This window comes from Aphidius gifuensis, linkage group LG3 (genome assembly GCF_014905175.1).
Source record: "Aphidius gifuensis isolate YNYX2018 linkage group LG3, ASM1490517v1, whole genome shotgun sequence".
NCBI classification, from domain to species: Eukaryota; Metazoa; Arthropoda; class Insecta; order Hymenoptera; family Braconidae; genus Aphidius; species Aphidius gifuensis.
The window spans coordinates 14,526,465-14,540,559 of NC_057790.1; the positions used below are offsets into that span (position 1 = coordinate 14,526,465).

At 27.5% G+C, this 14,095-nt stretch overlaps 2 protein-coding genes across 4 annotated transcripts; both read right to left on the bottom strand.

Moving 5' to 3' along the window:
• Positions 1-6,274: 6,274 nt before the first annotated feature.
• LOC122852025 lies at positions 6,275-10,965 on the bottom strand. Its single transcript, XM_044151575.1, has 2 exons — positions 10,858-10,965; positions 6,275-10,258 (listed from the first exon to the last, which is right to left on the bottom strand). Exon 2 carries the CDS (start codon positions 10,217-10,219, stop codon positions 6,329-6,331), a length of 3,891 nt encoding a protein of 1,296 aa, XP_044007510.1. The 5' UTR covers positions 10,220-10,258; positions 10,858-10,965; the 3' UTR covers positions 6,275-6,328.
• A 28-nt stretch (positions 10,966-10,993) lies between these two features.
• Positions 10,994-13,923, bottom strand: LOC122852026 (serine/threonine-protein phosphatase 4 regulatory subunit 2-like). 3 transcript variants are annotated; one of them, XM_044151578.1, is made up of 9 exons: positions 13,725-13,923; positions 12,860-12,992; positions 12,547-12,645; positions 12,420-12,463; positions 11,988-12,042; positions 11,850-11,906; positions 11,700-11,759; positions 11,470-11,622; positions 10,994-11,049 (listed from the first exon to the last, which is right to left on the bottom strand). In XM_044151578.1, the coding sequence occupies exons 1-9, from the start codon at positions 13,800-13,802 to the stop codon at positions 11,009-11,011; spliced, it is 720 nt and encodes a 239-aa protein (XP_044007513.1). In that variant the 5' UTR covers positions 13,803-13,923; the 3' UTR covers positions 10,994-11,008. The 3 variants fall into 3 exon arrangements, with proteins under 3 accessions (XP_044007513.1, XP_044007511.1, XP_044007514.1); XM_044151576.1 differs by lacking the exon at positions 10,994-11,049 and having other exon boundaries at positions 11,398-11,622; XM_044151579.1 differs by lacking the exons at positions 10,994-11,049; positions 11,850-11,906 and having other exon boundaries at positions 11,398-11,622.
• Positions 13,924-14,095: the final 172 nt, after the last annotated feature.

Here is a 14,095-nt window from a genome sequence, read left to right on the forward strand (position 1 = left end):
ATTGCTGCTATGATGTCATTCGTATATCAAATTGTCAGGGAAAATTATCAGTAGAACAACGTTCAAATCCAACAATTTCAAAATTAAAACGATGTAAAAAACATCCAATACAAAATGATTGTGAAGATGAAGTTGGAATATCTTATTATGTACTAGAAAAAAATTGTTTAAAATGTAAAGAAGGAACTGATAATGGAGAATTAAATTTTATTAATGAATAAATGATGCAAAGACAAATTTTTGAAAGTTGTTAATTTTTTTAGAATTATCCTTCCTTCCTTTAAATATAAGATATGAAAAAATAAAGATTTAGTTTGTATAATAAAATAATAATAGAAACAAGTTTCAACAAGTTTTAACATGTTTGAACAGGAAAAAAAATACTGACTAGATTTCATTGTTATAAAAATTGATGAATCATCTGACAACAATGGATTAAAATTTAGAAAATATACTGAAACATGTTCAAACAGGAATTATTAGCTTTTCTCAAAAGAATATTTTTCACATCTATTGTTATAAATTCCAGAAAAAAGATTAGAGGATTAAGAGATTAGAATAATAGAAAGTAAAAACTATTTTATAAGAAGAAAAAAATTTTAGTCGGGATAAGCATCACCTGGTTTTCCTTCCCCGCAAAATATCAACCAATCACAACTTTCCCCCACTCTTAAAAAATTTATAGTAGGGATAAGCATAACCTGTTTTTCCCTTCTCCCACAAAATATTAACCAATCACAACGTTCCCCACTCTTAGTGAAAAGAGGAAAGGGAACTTTTTCGTTGGTGGGGGACCTGAGATTTAGTATATATTCTCGTGCACAGAGACTAAACATCACTCATCGTTCAGTCCATCAGCTGTAGTGCGCCCAGTCTTAGAAACCAACAAGTAAGTTTTATCATATATTTATAAATTTTTATTAACTTATTGATATTATCATTGTTTTAATTATTTTTTAACTAAAAATAACTTTTCCATTACAGATATTAAAAATGGGTTTTGCAAAAGCAAAAACTTCAAAAAGCTAACGAACGCAAATCATTAAAAGATTTTAAGAGAAAAGTAGTTTATAAAATTACTAAAGTAGCGATTTCCAACATCAAAGTATGGTCAGCGCTAACAGTTGAAATCAACAATGAAAATTATGCATATCTACCAAAAGATTTGCTACACATTTTAATCAAGATGATCAAAATTTAAGAGAGCTAGAAAATGCTGTCAAGAAAGGAACACTAACCATGGTTCTTGTGGTAAAATAACAAGATGTAATATTAGATGATATAGTACATATGATACCGATTTCGATGATGAGTGAAATGTGAATAAATAAATAAATACACTAAATCAAATTATTTTCGTTTTGTTTTTATTTAATTAAAACCATAAGGTTACAATTAATTTATGTTAACTTATGTACTATTCCACTTATTGGTCTATATATCAATTATTTTATCATGTAAAATTAAGCAATATGCTGTCGTTCATTGAGAGAAAATTTTCTTTTGATTTAAATTCCAAGCGTACATCTACAGCACCAGTCTTCAAAAACTCATTTTGTTTACTACAATCAATAACAATTAATGGAGATTTTAATAAAATTATCTTTTGTTACTAAATCTATTTTTGAGCCATAGTAAGACTCTGCAAAATTAGCATACATATCATATAATAAAACAAATTGATTTTTTCAATATCAAGATTCAAATTCCCATATGGAAAAAAATGAGAATTAAGATAAAGTTTAACATTTGTTATTTTACAATGATCAAAATGTGTTACATCTTTTGCCAATCATTTTTTTTGATTGAAAACCAAGAATAACATAACGTGGCTTTTCCAGTTGAGTTGCAGTTTTCACTGTCCATATATGATGAGTTGTTTGTGGCAGCAATGGATACTCATATAAGTCCCACGATCTAAATCCAATAGAAATGACAGGATCTTTTTGTATATATTTCATTATATCAATTTTATTTTTGTTTGATAACATTATATACGGTACAAGCCATTCAATTTTTGTAAGTTTTAAATCAAATTCTGGCATATTAGGAACTCTCTCATTATCTCGTACGATCGCATTCAAATTTGAACGTGATCGTATCATAATGAGTTCATGTTTCGCATTGACAATTATTTTTTGATAATCTTCAGCAAAGCCAAAAATTATATTTAATGGAACGCCTATATCAAAATATCCATCATCATTTATCAATTTCATACCATTTTGATTTATCCACCCTGCATTTTCATAATTCATTTTTGAACTTAATGACAAATAATTTTTCATTGTAGATGTTATACCAACATTCTTTGATTTATCAATTAAAACTCCATTTAATTCATAACGCATTTCATCAAACAAAAAACACATCGCATTATTTACTAACGTTAAAGAATAAATATTGGCAAGTGGATCTTCTGCATTTACAGCAACATGTTCTTGCGTTAATTTTCCACTCATACATATGTAGCTTTTTGATGGTAGAACAAACAAATCTTGATTCTGTATTGATATTCTTATTTCATCACTATTATCGAAGCTCGTTGATCCAAATGACTGATAGACATGTTTAGCTCATAGTTGGATATTTCATTGTTAAATTGAACTGGCGCGTTTATATCGAAAATATTTTCATCACTCATTTTGACGTGTAAAACAATTAAGATTAAAATTGTGTCGCTTATTTTCATTTAATTGTTCTTTACTTGTCTTTACTGCATTGATAGCTTTGACAACACCAGATGCTCCACCAACTAATCCACCCAATGCTGATATAGCTGAGAAAATCGGGATTAAAAGTGGTAGTGCACGACCGATATGTTTAGCAACTGGTAAAACTCTAGGTACTGTAATAGCTTCCTTGCCACCATTTTTTTTAATAGCTGCTCTCGCACCGTTTATTGCTGATTTAATTGCAACTGATGAATTATTTGATCCCTTCATTGCTTGTTTTGCTGCTTGTACGATTTTTGAAAATGATATTTTCTTTTTTGTTATTTTCTTTTTTTTAACTGCACGTTTTTTTTTATTTTTTATTAATTTTCCTCCAGTCTTTTTTTTTATTTTTCTATTTTTCAACGAAGATAATGGTTTTTTTTTTCTCGTACATTTCTTTTTCTTTTTTTCAGTAACACAACCCATGCCAAATTTTGATTTTACTTTCATTGCTCCAGTAACGAATGTAGCTGCTGCTCTCTCACTTAAACTAGCGTCTTTCGAAAAAATACGTTTAGCTGCTTCACGAGCTAAAATATCATCAGCTGCGTTTCTTGCCTTGATGTCGTTGCGATTTTTCGAATATGCAATATCGTGATTTTTACAGGCTGCGTCCAAAGGATCAATTCCCGGATCTCCTCTTGCTAAACGTTTTTCTAACTTGGTACCTGGTCTACAATATGAATAACCAGGCAGATGAAGTTCAAATGGTAACTTGTTGATTATTTTATTGAAAATTCCTTTTTCACAACGTTTTTTGTTCTTTTTCTTTTTTGATGTATGCTCAATCATAGCTTATAAGAGACTGATTTGCTTTGGTATAAAACGGTTGAATTTATATGATTTGAGCTCAGTGCTCATCACGATGGATTACCAGAAACAAGCTCTAAAATTACCAGTTATAAACTTTGATATAATTACATCAAAAAGTGGTAATGGTTTAATAGAAAAACGACATGAGGATTTACTACCTAATACAATATGATGTGCGATAATTGGAGGAAGTAATTGTGGTAAAACGAACGCTTTAATGAGTTTAATTGTTGATCCAAATGGTTTACGATTTGCAAATATTTATATTTATAGTAAATCATTATACCAACCAAAATATCAATATTTAGAAAAGTTACTAGAACCACTTGAAGAAATAAATTATTATAAATTTTCCGACAACGATCAAGTCGTACCAGTTGACGAAGCAAAACCAAATTCGTTGTTTATATTTGATGATGTTGCAACTGAAAAGCAGGATCATATAAAAGCATTTTTTTGTATGGGAAGGCACAAAGCTGTTGATTCTTTTTATTTATGTCAATCATATGCACGAATACCAAAACATTTAATACGTGATAATATCAATTTTTTAATAGTCTTCCCACAAGATGATACAAATTTAAAGCATATACATCACGATCACGTTAATATTGATATGGAGTATAGTAAATTCCGTCAGATGTGTGTGGATTGTTGGAAAGAAAAATATTGCTTCCTGTGTATCGATAAAGATAGAGATATAGATAAAGGGAGATATAGAAAAAATTTTGACTGCTTTATAACTATAAATAACAAAACAATTTGTTAAATTTTCTCAGTTAATTGTAAAATCGCAAAGGATCAACATGCCTCTTTGTGAGCAAGAACTAGTTGATGAAACAAAATTTTTAAGTGAAATTGAAAAAGTACAAGACGTTATTCGGAAAAAATATCAATTGATAAAATTAGGGAAAGAAAATATATCAGATGCTGCAAATGAATATCTTAAACCTGTTGTCACACCGCTCAACAAATTAGCTGCACAACTGCCAACAACAACGGTTAGCAAAAAATCATTAATTGATGATGATAAATCATTTCCAGATGAAAAAAATACGAATGATAAAAAAAATAATTCAACACATGAGGACAATTTTAGTACTTCTGATATTGAAGAATCAGTTTATGAACAAGAAGCTGAATATGATACTGCTGATGAAGGTGAGGAAACATTTGTGGAAGAATCAAATAAAGATTTAATAGATGATTACTTAGGAAAAATCAATAGTATACAGTGGGATAAAGATTATGGTGTAAAAAAAGTAAAATCTGACTACAAAATTGGAAATGCGAAAATTTTCTTTAACGATGATGAATTAAATATTTTTGATACACCATACAAAATAACACCTGGATTAATGGAATTATTATTTATGAAATCACCAGACAGAAGAACTATTACTGATATTGATGAAAAAAATTATAATGAAATTATTAATAATACAAATGCACATCATCAATATCATAGATCTAATATGTCAATAAAAAATTCAGCATCTCGGAAATACATTGATTTTATTGCACCTCATAAGAATGTTAATAATGAGCATTATGGTACTGGATTATTACCAACGGTTATGACTCTTAGAAAAAATAATTCAACTAGAGTCAATTATATCTATTGGGACGATCCGAATGAACTTGTTGATCGATTACGATTATTAGTAGCATCAAGAACAGCTGGTAATCCGAATCATGATAATGAGATCATGTCAATTATTGAAGAGTTGAGAGAATGTGGATTAGTATATTAATATATTAATATAAAAAAATCAGTCTGTATACATCCGTCAGTGAACTATGACTGATTATAAAAGAGACGTTGTGCGTGAGTTACAGCTCCAGCAAGAAAAAATTTTTTACGACGTAAAGTTGATATTCGTGATAAGGATGAAACGTGGCAAGCTCATCTTGTTGAAATGATTGAACATTCAAAGATCAATTCTGGATATAATTATATTTTAACAGTCATTGATATTTTCTCAAAATTCAGCTGGGCTGTTGGACTCAAAAATAAAACTGGAAAAGAGGTAACAGCAGCAATGGAATCAATATTCAAAAAAGGTCGAATATGCAAAAATCTTCATGTGGATCGAGGAAAAGAATTTTATAATTCAACATTCGAAACAATGTTAAAAAAATATAATGTTCATATGTATTCAACATTTACTCATTTCAAAGCATCAATAGTTGAACGATTCAATAGAACACTAAAAAACAAAATGTTTTTTGAATTTAGCATGCAACGAAATTATAAATGGTTGAAATTGCTGCCAGAATTAATTAAAAAATATAATAATACAAAACATCGCACAATTAAAATGAAACCTGTTGAAGTTGTTGGTAAAAATATTAAAATATTAAAACAAACTGTATTTAAAAGTTTAAATCATTGTCATGTTAAAATCAAATTTAAATTAAATCAACATGTAAGAATAAGTAAATATAAGCATGTCTTTGATAAAGGATATAAACCAAATTGGACAAACGAAATATTCACAATTACTAAAATTAATAAAACATCACCTGTAACGTATAAGCTTAAAGACTATCAAGGAAATCCAATACAAGGAAGCTTTTATACTGAAGAGCTACAAAAAGTTCGACATTCCGACATTTATTTGATTGAAAAAGTTTTGAAAAGACGAGGAAATCAGATGTATGTAAAATATCTTGGATTTGACAATAGTCATAATCAGTGGATAGATAATCAATAAACTAATAAATAAAAAAAGCAACGTGTATTTATTTTCTAACAATAATTTTTATTATATACATTTATACAACTTTTATTTACATCATTCATATTTTCTTTTAAATATACTTTTACTCAAACACATTCGTTCAACAGGTATATATCCCCAAGGCAGAGTGTCAGTTTCACCATTAGTTAACTGTCGTTTATCATCTTGCCAACTGAGAGCAATTTTTTCAATTGTTCTTGTTGTTACTTCATGTTTATGTGATCTTATAATATTTTGTTGCTTTTTTAAAATAACATGATTAATTAAACAATTTTTATAATCATCGAAAGTTATTTGTCTTACAGTTGATCTTTTGACGCCCTTTGCTCTCATATGAACACGTTTTTTTAATGAATTATTTTCATCTGCTATAACATAAGAGTATAATTTACTTCGTAAACCAATAAATTCTTTCATTATTTTTCCATTATTCTCATCTTTCATAATACCAATAACTTTTTTATTTTTTAATTGAATTCCATATTGATTATTTTCTGGATAATCAGATGTATCAAATTTATCAGGATTATTACGTATTAAATCATATGGATTATGACTAAATATGTGGTAAACAGCAGAATCAGTATCACCATATAAATACTTGACTTTATCTTCATATTTTGGTTTTATGAAATTATAATGGAAATCATACATATATGTTTTTGACATTTCCAAAATAGAAAATCCAAGATAAATTGGTTTATTGAAAAGTATACTTGTTGGTTTCATCTCAATTATTACACGATCGTCAATGATTAAATGACTGTGAAAGTTTGGCTTTGAGATATAAAATCTTGCTCCACCTCTACCACCATATTTTTCTACAAGTTTTATGGATTTACGAGTTCTTACAGACTCTAGAGTTTTACCATAAATTGCATTAATGAATAATTTTCTAAGATCTTTTTCAAATGCACTACGTGCTTTCTTTCGTAACTCTGTATTAAGATCAATATAAGATTGAAGCCATGCACTTTGTTCAAATTTTAAAACACGATGAACTTTAGTAATAATCATCCCCAACGAACAATATTGTTTTAAATTCCGGTAATGGATAACATAATTTTTTTTATTATCTAGAGTTGCCAGTAGTTTTGGAGTTTTACTGGTTTCTAGAGGTGGTTTTTCGCGTACTGGTGCTAAAGGAAAATCTTTATGATGATGATGCAAACTTGCAGGATAATCTAAATCAACTTCAAGAATGTATCCATATTTTGAGTTATCAGCAGTTGAATTTAATATTGAAATATCAAAATTATTAATCCATTCAAATTTACAAGTTGGAAGATATTCTCTCATTGCTGCTCCATACATATTATTTAAATCAAAGTACATTAAAAATGACTCTTCTTCCTCTGGATTATATTCACTGCCCATATATCGATTATTTGCTTTTCCATATCGATTTGAGACTTGTGATAAACCACCTCTTATACCTTGCTCAATGAACAACATCATTTCAGGATCTGTCAACAATTCTAGTTCAATCTGAGTATATCTCAACATTGCACTAAAACTAAGTCCAGAATAATAATGTGCTGGATCTAACTTATATGTATTTAAACAATCAGCTCTGAAGCTTTCAAAAACATCAGCTAAAAGGGCAACATCAGTTTGTAAATATAAATCAGAATATTCCCCAAGTGTTTTTATATTGAACTTTTGCCAAACATTTAGAGCATGTGCATATGCTTCATCTGAAATATTTTCTTCATTCAATTTTGAATAAAATTGATCTTTCGATGGAAGTGTTGTATCATCAAATTTTTCCCATTCATCAAGATAATCATATGGAAATACTCCCTTCTTTGTAATTAAATTGAATTCATCATCATTTTTACAGAGACTTTTCGTTATTGATTTTTTATTATTATCTAGATTATTTGATAATGAATCTATGGAACTAGCCATAAATCTATATGAGTCGATGAATCTGAATTTTATGCGGGTACCTTTGACAGATTTTGTGAATGAAATATACCTTTCTTTGTTGATTCCAAGTATATCAATTTTACCTCGGAACTGGTTTTTAAGTTTTTTGATGATGAAATGTGCATCATAGCCTGTGAGATTGTGAAATACAACAGGAATGATACATGATTCTTGATAATTAATATTGCATATTTGATGGGCGGCACCTCGGTATTCTGAGGTCCAATGAGAATGATCTCTTACTCTTACCTCATTTTTCATAAAATTTTTATCACAAATATGACATTTTTTAGCATTTAAAAATTGTAATTCTTCATCTCGTGTGAGAGACATTGGTTTGCTATTATCTATTATTTTATTGACTTGATGAGCAATTTGTTCAAGCTCTGTAATAAACCATTCAATTGAATTTTTACCTCTATGAAGATTGAACTTGGAAAGTGAGTCATCATAACTACACTTTAAATAATATGCTGCACTACTTGGAACATGTTTTTGATAAATTTGATTTTTTTCAAGTTCTTCACTCTGCACTTTTTTCAATAAACATTCTAAATCACCATAAATTATAAACGGTACCGTTAATTGATGTTTATAACTTTTAAATTGTAAAATATTATTTTTTGCAGTCGGTAATCTCATTGCACTTTTACATTTTTCACTGCAAAGTTTTTCATGATTATCCCGTGATTTTTGCGATTGAAAATGACATAAGCAACGATCACAAATTATTTTCTTCCCATTATGTTTAGAAATTTGTGAGCTCACTAATCTCGATAAGTTTTTGATCCATGCAAAATGATATTGTGCCAAATTTTTTCGTGAATTGAAATTATTAACAACAACAATATCATCATCATCATCATAATCGTCTTCCACTTCTACTTCTCTCTCAACCATTAAAAGATGAATCGTTTCCTTATCTGATTCATTTTTGCTTATATAATATGGTACAACCCTTTCTTTTCTATGTTTTTTATTTTTTTTCTCATCATCATTATCATCATCATCATCACTGTCATCGTCATCATCATAATCATCATCATCATCTATACCATAAATATTAATTTTTAACTTATTTTGTTTTTCGAAAACCTTGATTTTTTCCCATGTTATCGGGAAAGTTATTCCATCGCAATTTAATTCATCAACATGTTTTGTATAATGACTCACACGCTCACTATGGTAAGACGCTTTATATAAACATGCTAAAACTGACCATACGAAACAAAAATTATCAGAATTTTTGACGTTTACAACTGAGTGAGTTTTCAGTATCCATGGTGGCATTTCAACGAAAGATGAATTACCACCTTGCAGTGGTATGTAATCATTTATTTGGATTTCAAGATGGAGGATTTCCTGCAGTTTCCAACCAGATCCATTTAATTCAGCTTCCTCAACATCTTCTATAAAATGTTCAAAATTTTCTTTGAATAGTTGGCTCAGATCTGATGATTGTAAAACCTCAAAACTGCCTTCACTGAAATATTTTGTTTCAACTTCTACACTATTATCTGAAGGTTTTTCGATTTCATAGTTTAAAGCTAATACAGTATTGACTTTGAGTGCATTTTTATCTTGTAAAATAAGACCTAACTGATTAATTAACATTTCTTTAGCATCAGAAAGAAAGTCTTTTACATCTTTATGTTTTAAATTAATTATAATACTTGTCTTCATCCTGTTTCTGAATACATTTTCTAAGTCTTGCCATTCAATGTATTTTTCAGTAGAAGCGTTTGATATATCAACTGTTGAAGATACACCTGCACCTTGTACTTGCAAACGTTGTAATCTTAATAAATAAGTTGTCAGTATTGCCACTGTTGCTTGTGTGCATTTTTTATGAGCACCTGACAGACTTGCACATGATCTGTTATAATTTGCAATATCTCTGCGTAAAGAAATAATTGTAGAATTGATTTGATTGTGATCTGGAGCCTCGTGTAAACGTTCAACTATTATTCGATATTCTTCTCGACGTAGTCTGCATTGTGCATTTAAATCCATTTTATTCGAATTTTTTATTTTAATATTTGTTTGGTTAACCTAAAAATCAAAAAATATTAATGTAGAATCATTGCAAGCGAAAATCTATGGATAATTGACTTAAAAATTTCAAAAAATATTCAAAAATTGTAAAGATAATGATGGATTACCAAAAAAAATTATTTTGAGGTTATTTTTTTATAAAAAAATATTAACCTAGTGCAAGAAATATTCATGTAGATTGATAGCTAGTGAAAATCTGAAAATAATTAACTTGAAACTTTTGAATATTAATCAAAAATTGACAAGATAATGATGGATTACCAAAAAAAAATTTTTTTTTTGAGGTTATTTTTATAGAAAAATATTAACCTGGTGCAAAAAAAAAATATTTATGTAAATTGTTAGCTAGTGAAAATCTAAGAATAATTGACTTAAAACTTTTCAAAATTACTCAAAAATCGATGAGATAATGATGGATTACAAAAAAAAAGTTTTTTTAAGGTTATTTTTTATAGAAAAATATTAACCTGGTGCAAAAAATATTTAAGTAGATTGATAGCTAGTGAAAGTCTAAGGAAAGTTTATTGAGAAATTTTATAAAATATCTAAGGATTATAAAAATAAATATTGGTTATTAAATTGTGGTTAAGACTTACATGATATTTTTATATGACTATTTCGTCTTGGCAGCAGATCACAATGAAATGTGTTGAAAGAATGAGTTAGATGGACTGATATTTATTTAGCTTTATCCCCACTTTTTGATGACCACTAGCGACATCATCACACTAGCGCCACTATTTCATTTTATTGACTACTAGCGACTTCATCACATTTTTTATTAACGACTAGCGATACTCAGAGAATGAAACCAAAAAAAAAAAAAAGTTTAGAAAATATATAGCTAAGGCAAAATGATTCTAACCAATAAAAAGCAATAAAAATTTCATATGAAAAAAAAAAAAAAAAAAAAACAAAAAAAATTTCAAATCAAATAAATCAAAAAAACGAATCAATATAAAAATAATAATTACAAAAGATAAGCAATAAAAATTTCATATGAAAAAAAAAAAAACAAAAAATATTTCAAATCAAATAAATAAAAAAAACGAATCAATATAAAAATAATAATTACAAGAGAGATAAGCAATAAAAATTTCATATGAAAAAAAAAAAAAAAACAAAAAATATTTCAAATCAATTCAATTAATTTATTTTTTAATAAAAAATGAAGTCTTTTGTCCACATTGGACTTCCACAAATTCTACCTCTTCGCGAAAGTACACGTGGTATGTAGCTACAATTGTAGTAATCTACATTTTCTAACCGCCTATTCATCTCCTCCGGTTCGAGAATAACCGTATCAGCATCATCATCGTCATCATCGTCATCATATTCCTGCTCACGAGTATCCCTGGTTACTGTAAAAGAAAAAACAACAATGAAAAATTACTGAAAGAAAAAAAAAAAAAAAATCAGAAAAAAAAAAAATACTTACAATAAATTGGTTCATCATCATCAATATCATCATATTCCTGCTCACGAGTATCCCTGGTTACTGTAAAAGAAAAAAACAACAATGAAAAATTACTGAAAGAAAAAAAAAAAAAAAAATCATCAGAAAAAAAAAAAAAAAAAAAAAACTTACAATAAATTGGTTCATCATCATCATCATCATATTCCTGCTCACGAGTATCCCTGGTTACTGTAAAAGAAAAAAAAACAACAATGAAAAATTACTGAAAGAAAAAAAAAAAAAATCATCAGAAAAAAAAAAAATACTTACAATAAATTGGTTCATCATCATCATCATCACTCACCAAGTCAATGACAGATATAATCTGTAAAAACGATAAAGAAAATACAAGTCAAAAAAGGACATCTACCGGAAAAAAAAAAAAAAATAGATAAATAGAATAAGTAAATAAATAAATTTTTTTATTTTTTTTTTCCCGGTAGATGTTCTTTTTTTTTAGCAGCAAAATCGGACTTCTATTTATTTATTATTTTTATTATTATTATTATTATTATTAAAAAGGACATGTACAAGGCAAATTTTGCTGCTAAAAAAAAAAAGGACATCTACTGGAAAAAAATGTAATTTTGCACAATTTTTACTACCGGAAAAATAAAATAGAGGGAAAAATTGTACATCATTAAATTGCAATCGTACATTTTTTTCCAGTAGATGTCCAAAAAAAAAAAAAAAAATACATACCTCATGATCCATTGCTGATCCATTGCTCTCATCACCAGTGTTATCTGCAAAAAAATTAAAAATTAATAAAATAATTGAAAATAAAAAAAAATATAATATATAAAAAATGAAAAATATTAAAAATTACCTGGGTTATCTGCAACAGGGACGGTGGGTTCTCCAGATAACCTCTGCTCCAGCTCCTCTTGCTCTAACCTGGCAGCTGGGTCATCATCACCAGTGTTATCTGTAAAAAAAAAATAAAATAATTGAAAATAAAAAAATATAATATATAAAAATGAAAATATTAAAATTACCTGATCTGCAAAAATAGATAACCTAAATAGCTGGATCATATAAAAAATAAAAATTAATAAAATAATTGAAAAAATAAAAATTAATAAAATAATTAAAAATAAAAAAAATATAAAAATAAAAAAAATAAAAATAAAAAAAATTACCTTGGTTAGCGGCAACGGGGACGGTGGCTTCTCTGGATGACCTCTCCTCCAGCTCCTCCTGCTCTAACCTAGACATTGCGTGGTATCGGACCCACAAATTCCGTTCCAGGAGTCTTCTCCAAAGACCTACACGCTGAAAAAAAATAATATAATCAAAGAAATACAATAAAATTAATAATAAAACAAAAAAGATTGATGAGAACACGTGCTTGCGTGATGTAATTATTCAAGCATGCATTCTAACCAACCTTTTTTGTTTTTCTTATCAATTTTATTATATTTTCTTTTTATTTTATTCTATTAATTTTATTTTGTTTATTTTTTATTTATTTAATAAATGAACAATTTTTTTATTATATTTTTATTATATTTTCCTCTTTGCAAAACACGTGCGTAAAAGAGATTGCACACGTGTTCTGCGTGAAGAAAAAATATAATAAAAATATAATAAAAAAATTGTTCATTTATTAAATAAATAAAAAATAAACAAAATAAAATTAATAGAATAAAATAAAAAGAAAATATAATAAAAATTGATAAGAAAAACAAAAAGGATAGAAAACGTGCTTGAATAATTGCATCATGCAAGCACGTGTTCTCATCAATCTTTTTTGTTTTTCATATTAATTTATGTTTATTGCATTTTCTTTTAATTTATTTATTTTTATTTAATAAATTAGTGTTGTGGCTTTTTTTTATTATAAATATTATATATATATATTTTATTCTTTGCAAAACACATGGGTAAATCTCTCGATTGCACACACGTGTTTTGCAAAGAATAATATAAAAAAAGCCATACAACTAATTTATTAAATAAAAATAAATAAAATAAAATGAATAAAAAATAAAATAAATTACTTACCCTTCTATTATTTCTTCTATTAACTCTTCCACAGTTCATTTTGTATTTTCCTTTAAAAGTATTATCAAACAACCTCATTCCGTGACGAACCAAACTTTAAGAAAATTGTGGGAAATTTGGAAAACATAGAGCGCTGACAAAACGGAACTGCAGCGCACTACTGAAGATATCATATGATAAAAACGGGAAATACATTACCTACTTTTGTGGGAATTTTGAAAATATTATGAAAATATTATAAACGTTATTAAATTATTAAATTATTATTATTATTGTTATTGATGATAAATAATATATTATAATATAATAATAATTACCTTTGGTAATAACGAAATGTAATATGACGTCTTGCGAAAAAACCAATATGACGT